The following is a 26,056-nucleotide window of genomic DNA, read 5'->3' on the forward strand; positions in this document are numbered from 1 at the left end:
ATTGTGTTGTTGCCTGATATCATTTTGTTACTGTTTGATTTCATTGTGTTGTGGCTTGATTTCATTTTGTTACTGTTTGATTTCGTTGTGTTGTGGCTTGATTTCATTTTGTTACTGTTTGATTTCGTTGTGTTGTGGCTTGATTTCATTTTGTTGTTGCTTGATTTCATTGTGTTGTGGCTTGATTTCATTGTGTTGTGGCTTGATTTCATTTTGTTACTGTTTGATTTCGTTGTGTTGTGGCTTGATTTCATTTTGTTGTTGCTTGATTTCATTGTGTTGTGGCTTGATTTCATTTTGTTGTTGCTTGATTTCATTGTATCGTGGCCTGATTTCGTTGTGTTGTTGCTTGATATTGTTGTGTCGTGGCTCGTTTTCATTGTGTTGTGAACTTATATTTCCTTTTTAACTTCCGCGGTGTTGTGCTCTACCGGGCCACCGTAGATTAACCATCACTAAAACGTTTCAATATAACGTAGGAAGTGCATAGAGTAGCGAGTGTGTGTGTGTGTGTGTGTGTGTTCCTCACCAGCTTCCCGTTGACGTGCAGACGGCTCCAGAGCTCCTGCACCTGTTTCTTCAGCGTCTCCACCTGCAGCTGATGCCCCGCCTCCATCTCTCGCAGGCGCACCTGTACGGCGTCACTGTGAAGACTCAACCCGTCCTGATTGGCCGAGAGCGGTTGAACGGGATGCTGGGAAGGTGAGCAAACGCCGTTGAGAGTGTGGTTCAGTCTGGAAGAACTCTCCATGGAAGATTGGCTGCTAGATTCTGAAGCATCATGGGTGGTTGTAAAGGGGGCGTGATTATTAAGATCTAACCCGTTGGATAGCAACTCACTGTTTTCGTCAGAGCAAAGAGGATGCTGGGATTTAGGTGGGTGTTTTTCAGTGGAACATTCCACAGCGTAATCTTTAATATCTTCTGGTGATCCAAACATTTGGTCCTCACTCTCAAAATGATCTGGAATATCGAAGGCAGGCGTGTTATGTACAACTTCCAGCTTCCTGTGATCCTCCTCTCTCACTTCCTGTTCCATTTGGCTGTCAGTCACAGAAAGCTCCACCCCCTTTAATGCCTCAGAGTCGCTGGTGTTTAAGCCGAGTCTTGGATCGGGGCGGCTCTTGTCCGGTTCTTTCGTCACGCTCATCATCACGCTCAGATGGTCCTGCCACTTCTCATTCCTGCTGGGATCGCTGCTGCGGCGGGTCGGGGTCAAACCCTCACACGAAGTGTGCAGATCGTCGTACGACCGAGTCTTTGGTAACCTGCAAAGAAAACACACCAGCTTAATGCTCTACAGTTTGAGCTACAGGAACGTTTAAGTGGAGAAATTAGTGAAAAGTGGTTAACCCTTTAAGACCAGATGTGTCGTCGACGACACAGCCAACCAAGCTGTATTCATGTCACTGTAACTCTTCAACCGTTTGCACTATTCAAATAGTTCCTGACAGTAGACATCATGGGCTTTCCGGCAATATACGGCTTATTACGGTAATGTCATGCTTTCCGTCTGCAAATGACAGCAGTGCGGGAAGGAAGGATTTGAACAGAGAGATATGAAGCGCGGCAGGTTAGAGTTAGAGTTGGATTGCTTAAAATAATAAAAGAAACGAACAAATACATGGTGAAAGAAGTGTTAGACAGCAGAAGAGGGGATTGGGGTGATTTTTAATTAAACGTGTGAGGCGGATGGCCGTTACTCTTTCACGTATCTGAGCATGTGGTGTGTGTGTGTGTGTGTGTGTGTGTGTGCATTTGTATGTGTGTGTGTATGAAAAAAAGTGTCCTAAATGAAAACTGTGCAACCCAATGTCACAAAAAAGACTTGTATATATGTATTATAGTTCATTTTTCAAATGATTAATTTTAGAGTAAATAAAGTAAATTTATTCTCATTTTTTTTATTTTTGTCTATTTAAATTCTATTTACAAACTCACCACACACAATAATGGTCAATAACTGTAATTTGTTGAAAGCTTATCTTTTTCTGAAAAAGATGACACCTTGCACATGAAGATATGCATTGTTTTAGAATTGTACAGTCAAAAAATCCGGACTTTTTATTTTTATTTTTCGGACTATAAGTCGCACTTTTTTTCATAGTTTGGCTGGTCCTGCGACTTATATTCAGGTGCGACTTATATATCAAAATTAATTCAGACTGAGATGAACCATAAGAAAACATTACCGTCTACAGCCGCGAGAGGCCGCTCTAGTTGGCGGAGTTGTTCAGAAGCGACACCAAGGCTGAAGAAAATGATGTGGAATGAGATCGCGGGAGCTTGGTGAACTTGTTTACTGGTAACTTGCTGGTTGGACTCGCTGGCTTATGTTAATTTAGCCTATTCAGCCTCCCAGGTATATGTTCTTTATGCTATTGTGTAGCTGAATAACTGTTAATGTGTTATGTTAACACACCGGACACCTATTCAGCCTGTTGTTCTGTGTACTACTGTGTAGTTGAATAACTTGCCTTTCCAGATTAAATGTCTGTTCTTGGTCTTGGATTTTGTGAAAATACATTTCTAAATAAATGCGACTTATAGTCCAGTGCGACTTATATATGTTTTTTTCCTCTTCATGACGCATTTTTTGACTGATGCGACTTATACTCCGGAGCGACTTATAGTCCGGAAAATACGGTATATGAAAAACACATATTTTAGCTTCAGGTTCTAAAGGGTTAAAGGCTGAAAATTAAAGATGCACCGATATCAGAATTTTGCCCGATACCGATAATTCTTTATATTTGAAAGCCGATAACCGATATTTTGGACGATAAATCTAAATCCAAATTTGTATATAATTTTTGAGAGCCTGATTACAAAAACAAAACTCTCACCAGTAAAATCCATGTCTCAAACACACAATAATAATGTTCTCATGATAATGTTATGTAGCCGATATGACAGGCTTGCGCTGCACATGTTGCACTGAACTGTATTTTCCTTTTTTGAAGTGATTTCAATCATATTTCAAGCAATTCATAATCATCATGTTGAACAGTGCACATCTGAAGCGTCTCAGCTGAAGGAAATAATACATTATTTATCGGCTTTAATATATCAGACAAATTTTCTTATAAGGCCGATAACGATAACATTAAAAATTAAGATATATCGGCCGATACCGATGTGGTGGCTGATATATCGTGTATCCCTTCTGAAAATGTGTTCAGACAAGGAAACGCATAAGTCGCGTGTCATTTACCTGTTCACAGGTGAGGCTGAGGGGGCGGAGTTAGGCACACATGACTCGTCAGAAGGCGTGGAGGGGGCGGAGTTAGGCAGGTAGACGGCGCTCCATAGCATCAGATTCCTCACATGACACACTGGGTGCAAAACCTGACGGAGAGATTCCTAGTGAGGCTGAGTTTACTTTATCAAAAATACAGTAAAAATAGTGAAATATTATTCTAATGTAAATCCTCTGTTCTCTATGTGAATATACAGTAAAGTGTTCCTGTGATCAAAGCTGAATTTTCAGCATCATTACTCCAGTTTTCAGTGTCACATGATTCAAACATTTATGATTATTATCAGTGTTGAAATGAGTTTTCTGCTCGAAATTTTTATATCACTGCTATATTATAGTTTATTAATATTTTTGAATTTATTTTTATTTTATAGTGTTATTAATTTTAATTTTTAATTTTGATCTTTTGTCATTTTTATTAGCTGTGTTTTTTTAAACGTCTATATAAAATGTATAAATTTTTTTCAATTTTTTTTATTTTAGTACATCAATTTAAACCAAATGAGAAATAAAAATAAAATAAAATAAGTTTGAAATGTGAGGTTTTCTGTATTTTGACAAATATTTTTTTATACTGTGTGTGTGTGTGTGTGTGTATATATATATATATATATATATATATATATTTAAAAAAAAATCTTTTATTTTATTTTATAATTTTATGTTTTTATAATTTTATTTCATATTTAATTTTTTTATTTATTTCCTATATTATTTTATTATATATATATATAATTTAATTTTTTATTTTTTTTTAAATAGCTAAAGTGTGTAGTTAACCCTATAAGCCTCTGTGAGCCGGGCCAGCAGACGTACGGTCTCTGAGCGCGGGGAGTACAGGATGTTGAGGAACGATGAGTTCTCCGGTCTCAGGAGAGTCCAAACCGAGCACGTCTTCTCCTGAACACACTGATCCTCTCGCTCCTTCACACTGTTGCACAGGAACGTCCCGAACAGACACGAGTACGTGTGCTGCGCTAACTTCACCTAAAGGCACAAACACAGCCCTCGTTGGGATGTGCACTGCAAAAAATTATACTCTTACTTTGTATTTTTGTCTAGTAAATACATTTCGATTTAAGAATGTTTAGATATTTAGACTGGAAACAAGACAAAAACACTGAGTAAGAAACGCATGTTTTGCAGTGTGTATAAAAGCATGCATGTTGATCTAAACAAGCGCTGATCAAAGCAATGACAGTGAGTACCAGAAAGGCCTCGTTGAACTCGAAGGAGCATGGGAACTGTCTCTGGAGCTGATGAACGCAGTCGAGCCACTGCAGGAACACAGGACAGCGCTCGTTCACGTCGTACGCGTTCTCACCGTGACCACAGCGCTCTGCAAACTTATGACCGTAGTCCAACCACTCGCTCTGGACCAGCACCTGGAAGCCCTGCGCAGACGAGAGCAAACTCTGCATCTTAACCTTCAGAACAGCAGTGCGCTTCAAACTCTCATTCCAGTGAATCCATTCAAAACTCAGACACAATGATTCAATGTTGCTCTTTAATTACTATGTATTGTTGTACTGTATTAGTGCATTAAGCAAATTATTAAATATATTTTACTTGGTGCACTATTCATTCATTCATTCATTCATCTTCTTCCGTGCACTAGACATTTTGAATCTACTAGGATTAGAGATGCACGATATATCGGCCGATATCGGTTCATTTTTAATGTTATCATTATCGGTCCAAAAAGGAAATTTGTTTGATATATTGATCGATAAATAATGTATTATGTCCTTCAGCTGAGACACTTCAGATGTGCACTGTTCAACATGATGATTATGAATTGCTTGAAATATGATTGGAATCACTACAAAAAAGGAAAATACAGTTCAGTGCAACATGTGCAGCGCAAGCCTGTCATATCGGCTACATAACATTATCATGAGAACATTATAATTGTGTGTTTGAGACGTGGATTTTAATGGTGAAAGTTTTGCTTTTGTAATCAGGCTCTCAAAAATTATATACAAATTTGGATTAAGAATTATCGGCCGATATATCGGTTTAAAAAAGAATTATCGGTTATCGGCCAAAATATTTAAATCCCTAACTAGGCTACAACCCTATGATTACATAAGTATTGAGATTGATATTTACATTTATACAACTGGCTGACAGTTTTATCCACATTGCATTCAGTGAGTACATTTCTAGGGAATCAAACCCCTGGTGTTGCACAAGGCTCTTTCTCGGCCACATTACCCAGTCTAACTCCCAGTTTTGAACAATTAAACCCTAAAAAACGATTCCTCACTTTATTGTGTCCATAAACGCAGAGAGAGATGATGTATTAAACGGCAGTTTGCGCTCAGGTTATGAATGTGCACTAACATTTACAACACTCCTGCCATGCTCATGTTGCATGTTACTCACTGTAAAAAATGTCTTTCTTACTTAGTATTTTTGTCTTGTTTCCAGTCCAAATATGTAAAAGTTCTTAAATCAAGATGTATTTACTAGATGAGTAAAATGCCATAAGATATTATGTCTTGTTAAGTGATTTTTCTGACCCCAATGGCAGATAATTTAGCTTTTTTTTAGGCAACAACTCAAAAAACAAGACATAATATCGTATGGCATTTTACAATTTTACTAAATGCATCTTGATTTAAGAACTTTTACATATTTGGACTGGAAACAAGAAAAAAATACTGAGTAAGAAAAGCATTTTTTGTAGCGTTCTTCTGAAATAAAACAAAGCGTGCTCGAGACCTTGATGGTCCTGTAGAAGGGGTCGAGCAGGAGTTTGGACAGAGCCACGATCTGAGGCGTCCGGTCCCAGCCGTCGGAGCAGTGCACCAGTACAGGCCTGTGGTCCCGGTCCACAGCGTTCACCACCAGAAGACATGCTTTCAGCAGCAGAGACAGATGCTGGAGCCATTTAGTGCCCTCCAACGCCGACAGCCAGCTAACACACACACGCAGAACACACACACGCAGAACACTTAGCACTGGTGATATGTGACCCTGGACCACAAAACCAGTCACATGGGTCCATTTTTTGAAATTGAGATTTATGCATCACATGAAAGCTGAATAAATAAGCTTTCCAGTGATGTATGGTTGTTAGGATAGGACAATATTTGGCTGAGATACAACTATTGAACATCTGGAATCTGAATGTGCAAAACAATCAAAACATATTTAATATCCTCATGATTTTTGGCATAAAAATAAAATCAGTAATTTTGACCTGTACAATGTATTGTTGGATATTGCCACAGATATACCCGTGTGACTGGTTTTGTGGTCCAGGGTCACATATTTGAATGAATTATGAATACTTTTCCGTATCAAACAACTAACATAAAGGGGTTAAAGCAAAGATCAAACTCTTTAAGAGCACAATTCATAGAAATAGGGAACACTTTTTCTTCACCGGTGCATATGAATGAATGTTCATGAAACAACTACTATATTGTAATGTAATAATGTCTTATTGATTGCAGTTTTTTGTGTGTATGAATAAAAATACTAATAATATATGATTTATAATAATATGAATTACTAATAATATATTATATTTATTAGTATATATGCACATATATACATGTGTGAGTGTGTATATTCATACATGTGTATGTGTATATTAGGGATGGGACGATACACTTAAACTCACGATACGATGCACCTCGATATGCCAGGGTCACGATACGATACGTCACGATACGATATCAAAAAAGAAAAAAAAAGGTAGTGCAGACTAACTTTTTTTTTTTATACATGCCATGGGATTAATCAATGCATGCTGATGAATGATGTATAATAATAATAATTAATCTGCATACCCTAGTTTTGCACAGATGTAACAAGACTGACAGTGACACAATAAGACCTCATGTTAGCATCTTTTTATTTATGTATGTTCTTTAATGTTTGATTATAATTTTACTGTCTTCACATAGGGATGGGATTTGATAAGATTTTATCAATAATAATGCCAACGATTCTGATTATCGATCCAATTCTTTAACGATTCTCTTATCGATTCTTGATAGCACTGTGTGGAAAAATGTTTAAAATGCTTTTTTAAAAAAGTGGTTTTATATATTTTAAAGCTTAAGCTTGAGTTAGCAAACTGTACTTTTTATATAATGTATGTAATAAATAGAACCTTATTGTAAAGTGTTACTGATTAGTTATACACCGATTCAGACGTCTCCTGAGTTCACTGTTGGAAAGATCAGTTGTTTTAACGATTCATTAAAATGAATCGGTTCAAAGGAGTCATTATTAGTTCGCGAATTGGACGTGTCGTGCGCGTTGTGTGATTATCCCAGCAGTTAGGACATGGACATCCAAGATTTGTGTCAAGTTGTCAACATAGAAAACATTTCATCACTGTATAGTTTTATTTCGTTTAATTAAAGTGTTGTTTTATGTCAGCTGAATGTCCGGAACGCTTTTCAGAGAAGATAAGGAAACTTATTTAGCACAATTCACACCCAGCAGTATAATTCAGGGAAAAAAAATATCCGAATGCTCCACACGAAACTTTGGTCTTCCGACCTTTTACCACCGTGTCGATTTATTTTGATTAATATGTGCGAGGGAGAGAGAGCAACACAGCGCCTAGTTTGGAGACGGTGAAGTCGTTTACACAGAGAGTGCGCGCGCGCGACCGGCTCTCTCTCTCTCTGGTCGTTCTTTTAGTTAAAACATGCGCCCTGTCACAAACGCAGCCGTTCATCTACATTACTCACCGATCAAATAAGACTTTGGCGGGACAAAAATTCACTTTGGCGGGCGCTAAAACAAGTTCATTGCAGGAAAATTCATGCGTGAGTTTCCATTAGACTCGCACGGTATGTGTGTGTGCTTCAAGATTATGACGCAAGTGCTAAGATTCCGATTGGCCCAGAGAAATGTAAATTATAAGAATTATCCAATAATGTTTCGCAATTCTAGCCTGCATGGCAGTTTACTGTGAGAAACAAACCGCTGTCTTGACGTGACGACGTACCGCACCGTTCCCCGGATATAATTTTTTTTTTCATTTAGTTTTACCCTGCTTGATCAGCAGATGGTGCTGCCAGCCTGCCACCAACTGTATGTCTGCCCCATATACATACACACACATATAATACACTAAATTATTTATATACTACGCAAATCATGCAGCAGTGCCATCTATTGAGCATCTCACATAACCCATCTCGATGCGTTTCGTCACGTTTTGTATCGCGATATTTTGTCAAACGATATTTCGTCCCATCCCTAGTGTATATGTATTATTATAAATTATATTTTATTAGTATTTTTATTCAGACACAAACACTTACAAAAAACTGCAATCAATAAGAAATTATTAGTAAATGTTGCATTCAAACGTTTATATTTTTAACCATAGCATAACAATATCTGTTGGTTTCTAGTTTGAAATGGGTGCATTACTAAATAAAAGCAACACTGTCTCTGTAACCACATGTGCACATGAGCTGTGGGTCGAGCCGGTTCTGCTGTGTTTACAGGTCGGCTCATCATCAACACTCACTTGACCGGATCCGGGACTTGAGCGCAGAGAGTCCGCAAACACTGGAAGCTCTTCCGGATGGAGTGGATGTTGGCCATGCCCATGAACATCACCTCACAGCTGGGGTAATACTCTACAGGACACACACACAGAGGAGGATGTTTGAGAGAGAAAGAGAGATCAGGAATAAGGGTTTCGTTTGAATTTGATCGACTCCGATTCCAATAAGGTAAAAAAACAAAAACTTAGACATTGTTCACATTTAGTCTTGTTGCAAAACATTTAATTGTATCTGAATATCATGAACACAAATCCTCAGGCTAAAGAACACTTACACCAGGAGCGTTTGCCTGTGGTTTAAAAACACCATATAAGAACAACTAGTCCAGCTAATATAAACTTCAAGCATTATTAAAGACCATAAACACTCAGTAATTAAAAAAGAACAAATAAAAAATTAGCAATCGCTCAAATAGACACAACTGAACACAGACACGATTGAAATAAACAGTTTTTTAAGATTTTCAGGTGTACAGAAACTAATCAAATGTAAAATAAAATTACGAGGAATAATAATAATAAAAATTAGAGGAATCGAAATTAAAATTTTATAACAAGTATCCGATTCCCGACCCTATCAGGGAGAACATGTTTCTGCTGTCAGCATGTGCTCTGCTTTACCTGGACACTCACACCCGCCTCCTTTCGCCCGATTGGCTACCGCCGCCGCGTACGACCGGGCATCCATTATTAACAGCTTCTGAGGGGGCGTGGCATTGGGCTCCGCCTCTACGTTCCCATTGGCCGTGTGAGAACCTGATGTGAAAACAGGAAGTAAATGAGCAGCTGCCTTGATTTAGCAGGAAAAACAGAGACTTTAAGCACTACTTTCTTGGTTTTCAAATACTGAGATCTCACTTATAATAAACAATATCTATATTATCTTTTAAATTCTAAAAAAGGTAAATGGATCAATAAAAATAAACTAATAAAACAAAATGGTACAGATAATAAAGTGCAGCACAATGGGTAACTTTAACCATTGAAAGGATAATATGACAAAGATATCGCTTTCCTTATTCAAACTGATTTATTTCCATGAAAATATGATTGACCTGAAGAATAAAAGCTGTATCATATACTTGGATATTTATATGAGCAATATCACACTCATAGCCATGTGAAGTGCCTCTATATCTATATTAGACAGACTGCAACATACATTTTTGTGTGAAAAGATTGTTTTATCAATAAAATTAAACACTAATTTTACATTGTCTTTCAATAATTCCTCAGAAAAGTACCTTTTCTTAAATATGGCTGATTTCCAGGGTTTTTCCAGAACTAGAGTAAAATTCAAGTATGTTAAGCACCTTGACTCCTGCGATCGGACCGGAGTCACACTCACTCACCGGAGTCGCCGGAGTCACACTCACTCACCGGAGTCGCCGGAGTCACACTCACTCACCGGAGTCGCCGGAGTCACACTCACTCACCGGAGTCGCCGGAGTCACACTCACTCACCGGAGTCGCCGGAGTCACACTCACTCACCGGAGTCGCCGGAGTCACACTCACTCACCGGAGTCGCCGAGCGGAGGTCTCGCGTGATGGTGAACGCACGAGCCGTTAGCATGAGCCGCGTTCAAGGCCGGATCCGTCACACAGGCTTTAGAGATGGCTTGAACCAAATGCTCATCGTCAGCATTTCTCCAACCCCACCAGCTGACCTCTGGCTGCCCACATCGACCAATCACAGCGCCCGAACTCTGGTGTCTGGGTCAAAGGTTAAGATAAAGGTGAGTACTTTAACACAGTGTGGCTCATCCAATCAGATTTCAGAGCTAAAACCATCCGTTTTATCTATAGAACTTCAATTCACATTTATTTGTGTATACTGTGTATACTTGTGAATACTAAAACTGTATCTAAACAATGTCATAATTTAAGGCAGAAACAATGAGGTCACTGAAGTAATGAATACTTGTTTGTTAACACATGATTATGACAGAAAATTGTAGCATAACTATAGACAGAGGTTAAAGATACTAGTGATGTCAACATCTACATTTATAAAAGCAAAAGCATGTTTACAGTGATGTACAATGGAAGTCTGAAAGTAGGGCCCTATGATTGTTTTCTTATGCATTTATTTGATACCACTGTTTTTGATCATAAATTTGTATTAAATCATCGATCCAGAAACATGAAAACAGACAACACAGAATTATTGAAAAAATAAAACATTTCAAAGAGCCCTAATATTGTAAAAATAATAATAATAATAATTAAATTGTTGACGTTTTAAAATTTTTATTGATTAAATTATGATTATTATGAAATTATATATAATTATGTGATTATATGATTATATGAAATTATATGATAAATTATGATTATGAAAATGTAAGTAAACTAATAAAATATATATATATATTATTATTATTAATGAAATGGAAAATTAAAATTGTGAACACAGAATTTGGGCCCTGAGAAATGTTATTAATTAATTAAATTGATTTATGTTCTTGATATTCAGCTACAATTATATGTTTTGCAATAAGACTAAATGTGAATGATTTTTTTTTTGTACCTTATTGGAATCGAAATTAAGAATCGATAAGCAGAATCGGAATCGTTCAAATTCAAACGATACCCAGCTCTACTGTCACCACAGCGTAACCTGACCTGATCCCAGAACAGTGCTTTCACTAAACACAAGCTCAGAAACACCTGTAAACCACAGCCGGGATCCTCTTCCAGGATCTGAACGCTGCCACGCTCTCCAGCTCCTGGTCCGAGACCGCAGCGGGAACGATGATCTGCTCTGGGTAACTGGCACAGACCCTGAGAGATCACACACACACACACACACACACACGTCTGGTGATGAAGCAGCTTGAGCGAGCGAGCGCTTGGTGTGTGTCAGGTGCGTCACCTGTAGTGTGTGTTGATGTTGGAGATTCTCCAGGCACTGTGTGTGTCGAAGCCCATCCTCTCCAGCTCGCGCTTAAACCTCCGCTGATGTCCTCCTGCAAACACACACACATCAGGTGAGTCTGGGATTAAAAACTCAAGCATTTCCAGTGTTGTGTGACTCATTACAAGTAACTTGAGTTATGTAATCAGATTACTTTTTCAAGTAACTAGTAAAGTAACGCATTACTTTTAAAATGTACAACAAAATATCTGAGTTTCTTTTTCAAATTAGTAACGCAAGCTACTTTGTTTACACATTTATTGACTGACAGCTCTCCTGTCCTCATGTTGAGAAGTGCAGGTGTGTGTGTGTGTGTGTGTGTGTGTGTGTGTGTGTGTGTGTGAGAACATGATGGTTATTGTAGATCTAGACTAAATGTGAGCATTTCCTCATCTCACTTGCACAAAAAAAGATTTAATATTCCTCAAAATGAATAAAATCAGTGAAATGCAGAATCAGAATACTATGCAAACCTCTAATAACTAAATATGTTAAATAAAACATACATTTTTATGCATTTAATCTCACTTTATTGAGCAATGTCCTTGCTGTGGTGATTCAGTGAAACCATAAGCAAAAAAACAGGTGTCAGGTTTTACATGAAGCATTTCCTGATTTACAGAAATAGAAAGTGTTTGTTTGTTTGTGTTTATCTTGCATCAAGCCAGACGACGTATTTTTGCTTCATAAGTTGCTTCATAAACACCTATATTGCAAAAGATTGTGTTGATAAACAGAATTACAGTGCATTTTATCCTTCAATGCATGACACAGAATTTATCTGATAATACAGATTGCACTTATTTTAATGTTCAAACTCATAAAACTCTGGCACCAGTGTTGTTTTAGTATTATTTATATATAGTAGTTATGTAATATAAATACTTTGAACTAGTATATACTAAGACTAATTATAGTTTTTCAGTATTTTGAATTCGCTATTATTTATATATGTTTTAGTGTTCATTTTAATTTAAAAATTTTTGTCATTAATTTATATATTTGTTCATTTATCTATTTTTATTTTTATTAGTTTTTTTTTATATATATATGACTTCTTAGGTTTATTGATTGATTTTTTTTCCACATTTATTTCTACATTTATTTATTTCCAAGTTTATTTATTTATATATATATATATTTATTTCTACATTTATTTATTTCTACATTTATTTCTCCATATGGTAATGAGGGGGGCGGGGACATTTATTTATTTATTTATTTTACATTTCTTTGTATATTTACTTATGTGTTTTTATTTATTTATTTTTGTAGATTTTTTACATTTCTTTTTATATTTATTTGTGTGTTTATTTATTTATTATTTCAGCAGCTTTGGCATTCCATAGTAATTTTTGTGCTTTAGCTTAAACTTATTTCAATTAGTCGGCAATTAGTCAGTAAGAACCTGTAAACACCGCCCTGAAATGTGTGTGTACCTGCACGGCAGATCCCATCATGCAACTCTCTGTCCTCAGCGGACACACTCGCGCTGCACGAGAGGAAGGCGAAGGCGAAGAGCTCCTGCAACCGCGCCGGCGGCCGCACAACTGCGCTAATCCTCCTCAGCCAATCCTGACACTGCTCCGTCGACTGGAACTTACACCTGAACACAACAGGTTACATTTAAAGGTGCAGTGTGTCATTTTTAGTCTATTTTTAGCAGCATCTAGTGGTGAGGTTGTGAATTGCACCCAACAGAAGTTACGGTGGCCGACAGGAAGTGATGTCGTCGCCTGAGACAGCAGAGAGTAGGCAAAGCAATGAGGTTTCTTTACAAAGATAAATTAAGAAATTAGGTTTACTTAATTAATCCCGTAAAATGATATGTTATTGCGAATATTATTGTTCATCATTGTGTCTGTTTTATTCGCTGGCTTTAGCTGAAGCTTCTCTGCACGAAGAACAACAGTGACGAAACGCTAAGCTAATAAACACATAACGCTTCATTATGTAAGCTCTTTAAACATAGTTATGAATACGATATTACATTTCTGTCAACCGATCCTCCTACTTTTTTTTTGGCAACACTTGATCCATTAACACTAACACTTTATCTTCTATTCTATCTTTTATAAAATAAAATAAAAATATTTTTAAAAACATACATGCAGTTAGATTAAACTGGGAAGCATATTGTTGTCCTATTGTTAGTTTAACTGCTTCTATTGTTCTCATTTGTAAGTCACTTTCAACACTTCAGTGCAATAAAATTGCTAAGATTTTTAATAAATCCAAAAGCAAAACAAGCAAAAAGAGCTATAAAAGAGAGTGGAAATGGCAAATGAGTGGTCCTCTGCAGCCATCTACTGGTGATATTGGTCATTTTTATGTCATGTTAATGTTAGAAGTGGGTTTGTTTTCCACAATATTTCCCCATAATATTGAAATCCTCGAATCACCTTTATAAGGTTATTTTGTTACTCATCATCCGTGTCTGATGCCCCTCCCCCTTCGCTACATAATTAATTACACTGCAAAAGTCGAGTGCATAAAATGTCCAACATTCCACACTTCGTTTTTTCTTTTAATTAAGTGCATCATGCGGGATTTTTAAAGCGCACTTTATCCATTTCGTCATTTTCACACTATTTATAGTACAAAACGGCATAGAATAGTGCATACGTATGTGTATTGGGACGCGCTCTTACTTTCCTAACACACATTATGTTGCTTGATTCATCAGTGCACATTATTCCATAGAAAACAAAGTTACTGTCTACTTCACAATGCCAGCACTGAGGATACTGAGACAGAGCGAGGACACATTTGTTAGTCAAAGCAGCGCTGTTACACAGACGTACCTGATGACCTTGCAGTCTTTGCAGGTGAGGTGCAGGTGTGTCAGATCCCGACACTCCACACTCTCAATCAGCTGCAGTGGGACCTGATGTGTTCACAGAGAGACAACAAAAACATCACAATTGTGTCTTTTAGGCCTTGAGTGAAACGTGTGTTTGAGTGCGATCCAGACAAGTGTACCATGACAAAGATTGTATCAGTCACTGAGAAAATATATTGAATAATTCTTAAATTTTCGTTAAAGGTGCAGTGAGCGATTTCTGTGAAGCGCTGTTGACAGTGGATCTGACCGAGCAGCACAACACTCTTGTAGCCAATCAGCAGTAGGGGGCGTGTCCACTCATGATGGGGGAGGAGAGAGTGAGCCAATCAGCAGTAGGGGAGCGTGTCTACTCATGATGGGGGAGGAGAGAGTGAGCCAATCAGCAGTAGGGGGCGTGTCCACTCATGATGGGAGAGGAGAGAGAGTAAGCCAATCAGCAGTAGGGGGCGTGTCCACTCATGATGGGCAGGAAAAAATAGGCTTGTTCGACTTGAACTGGTGCTGCACAGACCGATCAGTTTATGACATCAAAGTACTGTGAGAGCCATTCAAAAGCATAAGGAGCCGTCTACTTTCTATTCGCTCTCGCGGTACTTTGATGTCATTCACTGATCGGTCTGTGCAGCACCGGTTCAAGTCGAACAAGCCTATTGAGTCAATCAGCAGTAGGGGGCGTGTCCAGTCATTATGGGGGAGGAGAGAGAGTGAGCCAATCGCCAGTAGGGGGCGTGTCCACTCATGATGTGGGAGGATTGAGATTGAGATTCAAGGTTCTTCTGATTGAGATATTGTTGTTCACACACGTATCTTCTGCACATCACTAGAGTCAGATCTCAGCACAGATGTTCAGGTGTTGTTGTGTATGAGAGAAACACGTACACTGATGGCGTTCTCCTGGAGCTTGATGTGAAGGCGGTAGCTGGTTAAGGCAATGACAGATTCCTCTGCCCTCCCGACATGTTCCACACACTCGCCGTGCAGCAGCGGGAACACCACCTGCCATTACACACACCATTACTAGGGCCCTAATATATACTGTATATAAATATATATACGCATGTACAATCATATAAATATATATATGCATATACACACTGCATATAAATATATAAATATATATATGCTTGTAATACAAATTCATTATCAAAAAAGGTGGTAATCAAATGAATGCATAAAACTTATTAACAACAAGATTAATGAGTCTTTTAAAATGTAATCTGTAATCATTTATTTGCCAAACAAACTGCTGCACAATAGAGGCTTAATGTTTAAATTAAAACAAATTTGGATATTGTGTGATATTTAAAAAAATCATTGTGTATTATTAATATATTACTAGACGAACATTCTACTGTACAACAGTGATATATTTCCGTCATAATGTCAAACCGAACATTATGCAGACTTCATATTTCGATAGCAGCCTTTTTGCACATTAATATTCGCAGATTGTACAACGATTAATCGCCTCCAAAATAAAAGTTTGTGTTTACATAATATATGTGTGTGTACTGTGTATAATTATTTTGTATATATAAATATATATATATATACACATATATAAAAATACACACACATGCATGTATACATTTAAGAAATATTTGAATGTATATATATTTATATATAAATATTTTATGTATAAATACATTTTTCTTAAATATATACATGCATGTGTGTGTATTTATATAAATAATTATACACAGTACACACACACATATTACGTAAACACAAACTTTTATTTTGGATGTGTGATTATTTGTTGCACAGCTCTAGTGGATTCTGCGACTCCTTCCTCGTTTTCTGCATGTGAACTTCTCAAAGAAGAGCTCAAGTGAACAATTAAAACATTGTGTGACTCTCAGAACTACACGAGAGAAGTAGGACAGATCGAGTTCTTCCTGAAGCGCTGTGATGATACCTGCTGGTCCTCCGGGCTCTCGTGGGCCTCCGGACTCTGCAGCCCCTCCTCAACCTTCACAACACAAGCATCGCATTTAATCAGAGTCATCAGCGATCAGTGATCTGAGAGATGTACATGAGGGTTAGAGGTCTCACCATGGCCCCGGGACAGCTGGGTAGAGCGGATCCGCAGGCCACAGACGACCTGAGAGACGGCAGATCATCTGCATGTTATGCATTTGCATTTATTAAATCCTTCTCATTTCAGCTGTCAATAAGAGCACAGGGGTCGGTTTCACAAAGCTATTTTAGACCGGTCTATAGTGTTAGACAAGTCTAAAATGTGCTCATAGACTAGGCTAATGCAAGTTAGACTGTTTCACAAAAATAAAGACTGACTTAATTTAGACCAAAAACATTAGAAACCTTACCCCCAGGCTAACTTACCCCCAGACACCTAACCCCCAGGCTAACTTACCCCCAGACACCTAACCCCCAGGCTAACTTACCCCCAGACACCTTCCCCCAGGCTAACTTACCCCCAGACACCTAACCCCCAGGCTAACTTACCCCCAGACACCTTCCCCCAGGCTAACTTACCCCCAGGCTAACTTACCCCCAGACACCTAACCCCCAGACACCTAACCCCCAGGCTAACTTACCCCCAGACACCTTCCCCCAGGCTAACTTACCCCCAGACACCTAACCCCCAGGCTAACTTACCCCCAGACACCTTCCCCCAGGCTAACTTACCCCCAGAGACCTTACCCCCAGGCTAACTTACCCCCAGAGACCTTACCCCCAGGCTAACTTACCCCCAGACACCTTCCCCCAGGCTAACTTACCCCCAGGCTAACTTAGGTCTAAGACACCTTACCTCCAGGCTAACTTACCCCCAGACCCCTTACCCCCAGGCTAACTTACCCCCCAGACACCTAACCCCCAGGCTAACTTACCCCCAGACACCTTACCCCCAGGCTAACTTACCCCCAGGCTAACTTACCCCCAGGCTAACTTACCCCCAGACACCTTACCCCCAGGCTAACTTACCCCCAGGCTAACTTACCCCCAGGCTAACTTACCCCCAGACACCTTACCCCCAGGCTAACTTACCCGCAGAATAACTTACCCCCAGGCTAACTTACCCCCAGACACCTAACCCCCAGGCTAACTTACCCGCAGAATAACTTACCCCCAGGCTAACTTACCCCCAGACACCTTACCCCCAGGCTAACTTACCCCCAGGCTAACTTACCCCCAGACACCTTACCCCCAGGCTAACTTACCCCCAGACTAACTTACCCCCAGACTAACTTACCCCCAGGCTAACTTACCCCCAGACACCTTACCCCCAGGCTAACTTACCCCCAGGCTAACTTACCCCCAGACACCTTACCCCCAGACCAACTTACCCCCAGACCCCTTACCCCAGGCTAACTTACCCCCAGACCCCTTACCCCAGGCTAACTTACCCCCAGACCCCTTACCCCCAGTCTAACTTACCCCCAGGCTAACTTACCCCCAGACACCTTACCCCCAGGCTAACTTAGGTCTAAGACTCTGTTACCTTGGCAACCAGCAGTAACAATCAGCTACATTACAAACAGCCAAAAGAAAAGGGAAAATGGCTCATAATTTAAACATTTCTTCTTGTTACTACATTCTCAGCTAAATTTCCCAAGTAAAATGTCCTTGTAACTGTTATACTCCTCCAACAAACACATATCTTCCGCTGCACTGAGCGGGTGAACGCGCTTACTCGATCCGCCATGTTTTTTGTTTTGAAAAGTGTCTTATTTTACCCAGAATGCATTGCAGTGTAGTCCTACTTAAGATAGTCAGAGTCTTAAGTGCTTTGTGCAACGATCTGATTTAGATGTCTATCTGAAGTCTGACTATCTACTATATCTAAGCCATAGTCAAAGTCTATCTTTGTGAAACCGGCCCCAGGACTGTTATATATATATATATATATATATATATATATATATATATATATATATATATATATATATATATATATATATATATATATAAGCACAGTAATGGATGCAATTAAAAAAGGGCCATCCCTAAAGATATCCCTCTCCCTCCCCTTCACAAACAACCACATAATCAATTAAACATTTCATAATCAATGAGCCGTTCAGCTGTTGCTGAATCATGCTGACGGTTTTAAAGCGGATCAATACAGGGACCGCATTCGATGAGACTGAACCTATAGATCGTATGGATTTACCCTATAGACACACTTGTGTAAATATTACCCTCACAAACAAGAGAAAACAAACAACAAGAAATTATATTTTACATAAATAAAATTAAGGCTATTAAAGATTATTTAAGGCAAATTCACCCGTAAATTCTCATTACTGTATACAATTATGTTTTATTTAAATCAGCATAAACACAAATACTATCATGATATATAAAATATTTGTTTTAAATATGTTATTGTTTGCATTATGCATTATAGTAATCAAAATGTTTTTAGATTAAAGTAATGCCAATTTAATTGTCATGAAAATAATGTCACGATGACACAGTTTTATTATTTCTGTCTTACAATAATTCATATTATCACAGAAGAACTGGGATAAAAGTTTATAGTTGGGATATAAACACTGATGTCTACAGTAGAGATCAAAATAGAGTAAATCAGCTTTTATATTTAAATAAAGATAATGAATTATTAATTCAAGAGATTTGTTCAAAGTTGAGAAGTTGAGATTTGAGTCATTGAATTACTCACTCATTCAATCTGATTATTTTAAAATAATTAATTCAAATTAGTTAAATATTTCTGCAGCAATTAACATTTTGACAGAACCTCTAGCAAATCATGTTCTTTTGTTTAGTTGTCTGTACAGAATCATTGAGCAAATTGTGAAATCACTGTACAAAAGATCTCAGTTTCTCCAGAATCCTGCAGCTCTCAGGATTTATGAATGATTTTACTGGCCTCAGGTAATAAAGAGAGTCATGTAAGGTCTCGCCGATCTGATCTTTACAACTCCTGAGGAGGCTTTAATAACGGCAATATTTCTAATCTTCAGAAAAGGATTTTCATAACACTGAATGAAAGCATTAGTTAGTTAAAAAGTACAGTACAGGCCAAAAGTTTGGAGACATTACTATTTTTAATGTGATGATTCATTATCAAAGTTGGAAACAGTTCTGCTGCTTAATATTTTTTCATAACCTGTGATACTTTTTTAGGATACTTTGATGAATACTTTTTTTTTTTTTTTTTCTTTTTTTTTTAAGCAAATGTTTTAAAAATAGAAATCTTCTGTAACAGCAATATCCACTACTGGTCAGTCATTTGGGGTCAGTAATTTTTTTTCTTTCTTTTTTTGAAATAAATCAATACTTTTATTCAGCAAGGATGTGTTACATTGATAAAAAGTGATAGTAAAGAAGATTTATATTATTAGAAAATATTTTTTTATTTTGAATAAATGCAGTTCTTTTTAACCTTTTATTCATCAAATATATTAGGCAGCAGAACTGTGTCCAACACTCATAATAAATCAGAATATTAGAATGATTTCTAAAGGATCATGTGATAGACTGGAGTAATGATCCTGAAAATTCAGCTTTGCATCACAGAAATAAATGATAATTTAAAGTATAATGAATTGAAAACCAATTATTTTAAATTGTAATAATATATCACAATATTACATTTTTTTTCTATATTTTTGATCAAATAAATGCAGGCTTGATGAGCAGAAGAAACTTCTTTCAAAAATATTTAAAATAGTAATGTGTCCAAACTTTTGGCCTGTACTGTATATAAATGTTATTATTTGTTATAAACTGTCGGCTGGTTTGTCTAGATGAGACTCTTATTCCTCGACTGGATCGTGTCGAGACTTTGAAGCTGCACTGAAACTCACATCTGGACCTTCAACCCGTTGGACCCCATTGAAGTCCATTATATGGAGAAAATGAGGAATGTTTTCCTCAAAAAACATAATTTTTTATCTTGGATGACGTTGGGAGAGTAAATTATCAGGAAATGTAAATTCTGAAGTGAAATACTCCTTTAACTCATCCGCAACTCTTCCTCTATACTAACATGCACTAACATGCACACATTCCAAGCAATGCACTTCTGACACGTGACGTTACAGTGAAGGTCTACAGACCTGGATCTGGTTCTGGATCTGGATCTGGATCTGGTTCTGGATCTCTGCGTGTGGAGCAGACGCTCAAAGAAAGAAAGAGAGAGAGAGAGAAAGAAAGGCTGCAAGAGATCATAACACATATTTACACAAAATTGTCAAATGCAAATTACACTATGATCTATATATAATGCAACATATTTACACGATGCAACATAATAATCGGATCGTGTTTTATTGTAGCAAACTATGGTTTCTTCTCAAGGCATTGCACACTCTCTCACACACTCTCTCACACACTATCTGAGAAAAAAGCAAAGGAAAGGGAAGCAGAATAAAGTGCACAGATACTGATCTGAACTTGGCCACAGTAATGGGGGAAGCTTCAAAACATCCACTATTCTCAAATACAATATAATAGATTAAATAAATAAAGATAACGGCTTATTAATGAGTGTCAGACTTGCAATGTGACCTTATATAACCTGGTCAAAATTCATAGTCGACCAATAATAAACAGGAGGGTGGATTAAGAAGCAAACCGGTTTTGAAGGGCAGCGCTACAGTTCAGACTCACTGAGAGAAAGGTAATGAACACCAATCAGAGAAAGCTTATGCAAACATAAAGGCTTGTTATGCTGTTATATCTGTAAGCCATTATGACAGATATGATATCATGCTTTTCAACCCTGCAGAAGTGGTTTAGTGAGACTGACACTATTGCAGGAGTGTCTGATCTCACATAACAAATCATATAATCAATTTGCAAAGGCAGGTCAGATAATAAAAGCATATTCCTACACTTATTTATGATGTTTTGCAACAGTATACATGTCAGCTGTTGATTCCAGTACAGATCAACCCTAGTCTAGACAGCAGTGAGAAGTCAACTAAGACTCTGATGATGCCTAAAACTGTAGTTTACCAAGTGTACAGTCTAGATAGGTGCCCTAGAAATGCTAGGTTTAGCTAGTTTGACAATCATTAAACTGGCCTAAACTGACAGCTCGACCAGTGCAACTGATTAAACGGCTCCTGTGCGCATGTTACTCGGTGTTAAACACACATGTCTGTCGTTAGATCGCGAGGAGAGAGTGTGTTGTTGTAGTTTATGTTTGTTGTTGTTTTTGTGGAGGGCGGAACCGTCATCCCGGCACCGAAACCGGTCAATAAAGCCGCAGCAATCGCCACAAACTCACCTGTTCTCCGAGTTAGTCGCAGAAGATGAGCGTTGTTGCGGTGAAACCGGAGAAAAACCAGGAAAGAGACGATAAACAGAATGTAAACATTGAGTGTAATTCGCTCTACACCGCCATGACGTTCTCCTCTCAGCTGAGCTGCAAATCACGTGACGCCACGACGTCGTGACGCAATCACAACGTCATGCGGATATGATTTACATTTCATTTATTTATTTAAATGTAAGTATTTGTTCATATTAATAGCAACTGCTAATAAAAAATACATATGTATTAATTTATTAAATGTATTAAAATATTATTATTATTATTTTACATTTAAATATGCAAAATACAATAGTGTATCCGAGTTAGGATGTCTTTAAATTGAAATAAATTGAAATACATTTGAAATAATTATAAAAAAAGATTTATTCAGTTATTTAAAAATAATACATTTATTTATTATTTATTAAATGCAAATTACAGAAATTCATAAATTACTTTTATTCTGTATTTTGGACTCATCTCATTGGCTTAAAAAGGTGCATCATAAAAAATAAAATAGCATTGTGCTGATTTTTTAAATAGTATTGTGCCGAAATCCCAACATTTATGGTCTTGATTGCAATTCACTATTGGAAATTCTTTGAATAAAAAGACATTGTTTATCATATAAATATTTACATTTATTAATTTAAAGGCTTTTATCAGCATCACAACTGGAACAAAACAAATACAGATGAAAGTAAAAATAAGAATCAGATTATTTCAGTCACCAAAGGGGACTTTTATTCACTTTCGCATTCTTTACCATTTAGTCTCCAAACCGTCAAAGTGAACTGAGTATTTATCAAACAAACAATTATTCAGCCATAAAAAAGAAAATAGGATTCACTTTTTCTGCAAACATACTGAAATCACAAATTGGCAGATCAGAGATGGGTCACATTTAGAAATCAAAGTTGAAGAAGATCTAGTTTTGTTCCTGAGATGATTCTTCATCGTTCGACAGGTCAGACCTTCATTATACGAGCTTGTTCAGATCTTCAGCTTTAGTGACGGACTGTACGGCGACAGAAACACACGTGTGTCGGTGTGTGTCCTCCTCCATCTCAGGATCACAGGCTTCTTGTTTGATTGAGACTAAACCGCTTGAAACCGGACTTGAACTGGCTGGACTTTGAACTGCTCTGGTTTGTACTGGTTCGGTTAAACCATCTCGCCTAATTCTAGACCTGTGAACAGAGAAAAGGCACAGGATAGTGTATTACATTTAGTTCTTTGACTTTGTAGATAAAAATTTCATGCAGGTTTAAAAAGGCAAAGTTTCATTTTGCCATTTTGTCCGATACCGATAACCGATAATTCTTTATATTTGAAAGCCGATAACCGATATATTGGCCGATAAATGTAAATCCACATTTTTATATGGCGTCGGGATGTTCGTTAATAGTAAAATCGCTGCTAAACATATTTCCAACTTTTATTTTTACTCCTAATCGAAGAACAAAAAAGAACGAAGAACGAAAAACTGCTCCTGCAGTTCACTTAACGGCCACCGGTGTCGCTAATAACAAGAGTTTCTCAGTTCTACATAAAGCCTCTTGTATCATATTTATTTTTTACTTGAGTCTCCATTTGGGAACAAGATTGAACGGTTTTATTTCCAGAGCTGAAGCTGTTACCAGTGTTGGGGAAAGTTACTTTTAAAAGTAATGCATTACAATATTGCGTTACTCCGCAAAAAAGTAACTAATTGCGTTATTTCATTACTTTTTATGAAAAGTAATGCGTTCTGAGATTGCATTTTACAGTTTTTATTCATTTTGAGGAATACTGAATGTTTTCGAGCAAGACGAGTTAATGCATGTTTAGTCTAGAACTACAATAACCATCATGTTCACACACACACACACACACACACACACACACACAACACCTCCTCACTTTATTTCTCTCAACATGGAGCTGTCAGTCAATAAATGTGAAAAAGTAACTAGCGTTACTTATTTGAAAAAGTAACTTAGATATTTTGTTGTAAATTGAAAAAGTAATGCGTTACTTTACAAGTTACTTGAAAAAGTAATCTGATTACGTAGCTCAAGTTACTTGTAATTACCCCTTTTCCACCAAGGCAGAGCTGGTGCTGGTTCGGAGCCAGAGCCTAGTTTCAAATCGGTTCTTTGTTTTTCCACCGCCAAAGCACCAGCTCCGAACCAGTAAAACTGGTTCTTAAGTAGCACCAAATCATTGCATGGTCTAGAACGGAGCCAAGAAAGAACCGCTTGCGTCAGAGGCTGGGGGCGGGGTTACCGTGGCCAACAAGACTGAAGAGAAACTTGTGACCACCATTTTCAAATAGCAGCTAGTCGAGCTAACAGCAGCTAAACACGATGGACGCGATTAAACAAAAACAGCAGTGGTCAGACGACGAAACAAGCTGCTTTCTTGCACTTTGGTCCTCTTCAGAAATCCAGAGTAAGTTAGACGGGGCTTCGCGGACGAAACCGGTTTTGCAGAAATCTCCGTCTGTACAAATAATGGCGAGCCGCGCGAACACGTTGGATCCGCCGTGTTTGGATGCCGATGTAGGTCCGCAAAACCATGAACATCAATAGCAAAGCAACGTCCGCCATTGTTGATGATGTGTTTGTGTTTGGCGCCGCCGCGCTAACGTTGCTGGGAAAGATGAGACGTAGCTGTGACGTAAGACCTGGCTCTGCGCTGGCTCTTTTAGCCTGTGGAAAAGCAAACAGGTTCTTTGGAGGCTCGTCAGTCGAACCAACTCCGAACCGGCACTAGCTCTAGCTCCGAACCAGCACCTGGTTCTTGTTGGTGGAAAAGGGGTAAATGAGTTCCACACAACACTGGTGACCTACCTGTAGTTGTAGAACCAGTTACTGACAGTGCTAGTTTGCAGAGCTAGCTGTAACGCCAGTCTCTCGATGGTGTACTGAGACGGGTACGGCTCCAGCTGATAGGCCGCTCGCAGCGAGTCCTTCTCATGAGCGCTCAGAACCACACGAGGCCTTTTAATCGCCTCGAACGCTCCGGAACCAGCAGAGAGACAGAACCCGTGTCCTGGTGCGTCGGACGGCCGCTGGGAATCACGTTTGAGGCGAGCTGCACACATTTAAAAGCAAACACTTATGAGTGAGATCCATTCAGATGAAGAACGGGATTAAAGCGTTCACATGCACATGTTGCTGTAGATATGCACTGAATAATATCCCTTCCACCAAACATGTGTTTACTAGGCATGCACCGATGTCAAAATTTTGACCGATACCGATAATTCTTGAAGGCTGAAAACCGATATATTGGCCGATACGGATACTTCTTGAAGGCCGATAGCTGATATATTGGCCGATACCGATAAGTTTTGAAGGCTGATAACCGATATATTGGCCGATACGGATAATTCTTGAAGTCTGATAACCGATATATTGGCCGATACCGATAATTCTTGAAGGCCGATAACTGATATATTGGCCGATACCGCTAATTCTTGTAAGCCGATAACCGACATATTGGCCGATACCGATAATTCTTGAAAGCCGATAACCGATATATTGGTCGATACCGATAATTCTTGTAGGCCGATAACCGATATATTGGCCGATACCGATAATTCTTGAAGGCCGATAACTGATATATTGGCCGATACCGATAATTCTTGAAGGCCGATAACTGATATATTGGCCGATACCGATAATTCTTGTAGGCCGATTACCGATATATTGGCCGATACCGATAATTCTTGAAGGCCGATAACTGATATATTGGCCGATACCGATAATTCTTGAAAGCCGATAACCGATATATTGGCCGATACCGATAATTCTTGTAGGCCGATAACCGATATATTGGCCGATACCGATAATTCTTGAAGGCCGATATATTGGCCGATGCATCTGAAATCCAAGATTTATGGACACATTTTTATAAGATAAAAGTTATTTTTAAACAATTTAATGTTGTAGAATTAGGAAAATTACTATTTAGGGCTTTTATAAAAAAAAAAAAAATTTAATTAATGAAATATTAACAAAAGTTAAGTAAAAAAAATATTTTGATTACGCAATGATACATGATGGGGAAAAATACACTAATTCGGACAACAATAAATCATGATTTTCAGCTATAAAAGACACTTTTTACAGAAAATATCATATTGTTATGGTCTGAAGTATCTTGCGATCCATGACAACGAGTAACAAATAATAAAAAATAATAACAGCAAATGTGCAATTATAGAATACCCACTATATATTCT

At 38.0% G+C, this 26,056-nt stretch overlaps 2 protein-coding genes and 1 long non-coding RNA gene across 4 annotated transcripts in view; all 3 read right to left on the reverse strand.

Annotated features, from left to right (window-relative positions):
• LOC309499767 (phosphatidylinositol-3,5-bisphosphate 3-phosphatase MTMR3) overlaps nucleotides 1-20,686 on the reverse strand; it is a 31,547-nt gene extending 10,861 nt beyond the window's left edge. The window contains exons 1-16 of one of the 2 annotated variants that reach the window (XM_082171216.1): nucleotides 20,624-20,683; nucleotides 16,626-16,674; nucleotides 16,489-16,542; nucleotides 15,450-15,566; nucleotides 14,530-14,612; nucleotides 13,165-13,331; nucleotides 11,684-11,777; nucleotides 11,479-11,592; nucleotides 10,328-10,521; nucleotides 9,429-9,563; nucleotides 8,769-8,880; nucleotides 5,987-6,182; nucleotides 4,468-4,653; nucleotides 4,076-4,246; nucleotides 3,215-3,348; nucleotides 530-1,268 (exon numbers count right to left, since the gene is read on the reverse strand). In XM_082171216.1, coding sequence (XP_082027342.1) covers nucleotides 530-1,268; nucleotides 3,215-3,348; nucleotides 4,076-4,246; nucleotides 4,468-4,653; nucleotides 5,987-6,182; nucleotides 8,769-8,880; nucleotides 9,429-9,563; nucleotides 10,328-10,521; nucleotides 11,479-11,592; nucleotides 11,684-11,777; nucleotides 13,165-13,331; nucleotides 14,530-14,612; nucleotides 15,450-15,566; nucleotides 16,489-16,542; nucleotides 16,626-16,628 — 2,499 coding nt within the window. In that variant the 5' untranslated portion in view covers nucleotides 16,629-16,674; nucleotides 20,624-20,683. Of the gene's footprint in view, nucleotides 1-529; nucleotides 1,269-3,214; nucleotides 3,349-4,075; nucleotides 4,247-4,467; nucleotides 4,654-5,986; nucleotides 6,183-8,768; nucleotides 8,881-9,428; nucleotides 9,564-10,327; nucleotides 10,522-11,478; nucleotides 11,593-11,683; nucleotides 11,778-13,164; nucleotides 13,332-14,529; nucleotides 14,613-15,449; nucleotides 15,567-16,488; nucleotides 16,543-16,625; nucleotides 16,675-20,623 lie in introns of both variants that reach the window. The other variant, XM_082171215.1, reaches the window with a different exon arrangement.
• The window catches only part of LOC309499861, a 128,990-nt gene that overhangs the window by 102,227 nt on the left and 707 nt on the right, over nucleotides 1-26,056 (reverse strand). The gene's annotated exons all lie outside the window — the stretch shown is intronic.
• On the reverse strand, nucleotides 22,662-24,923 carry cux2a (cut-like homeobox 2a). Its single transcript, XM_082171326.1, has 2 exons — nucleotides 24,660-24,923; nucleotides 22,662-23,015 (listed from the first exon to the last, which is right to left on the reverse strand). Exons 1-2 carry the CDS (start codon nucleotides 24,911-24,913, stop codon nucleotides 22,805-22,807), a joined length of 465 nt encoding a protein of 154 aa, XP_082027452.1. The 5' UTR covers nucleotides 24,914-24,923; the 3' UTR covers nucleotides 22,662-22,804.

The sequence above is a fragment of the Leuciscus leuciscus genome, assembly GCF_965113295.1.
Source record: "Leuciscus leuciscus genome assembly, chromosome: 5".
In the NCBI taxonomy this organism is placed as follows: domain Eukaryota; kingdom Metazoa; phylum Chordata; class Actinopteri; order Cypriniformes; family Leuciscidae; genus Leuciscus; species Leuciscus leuciscus.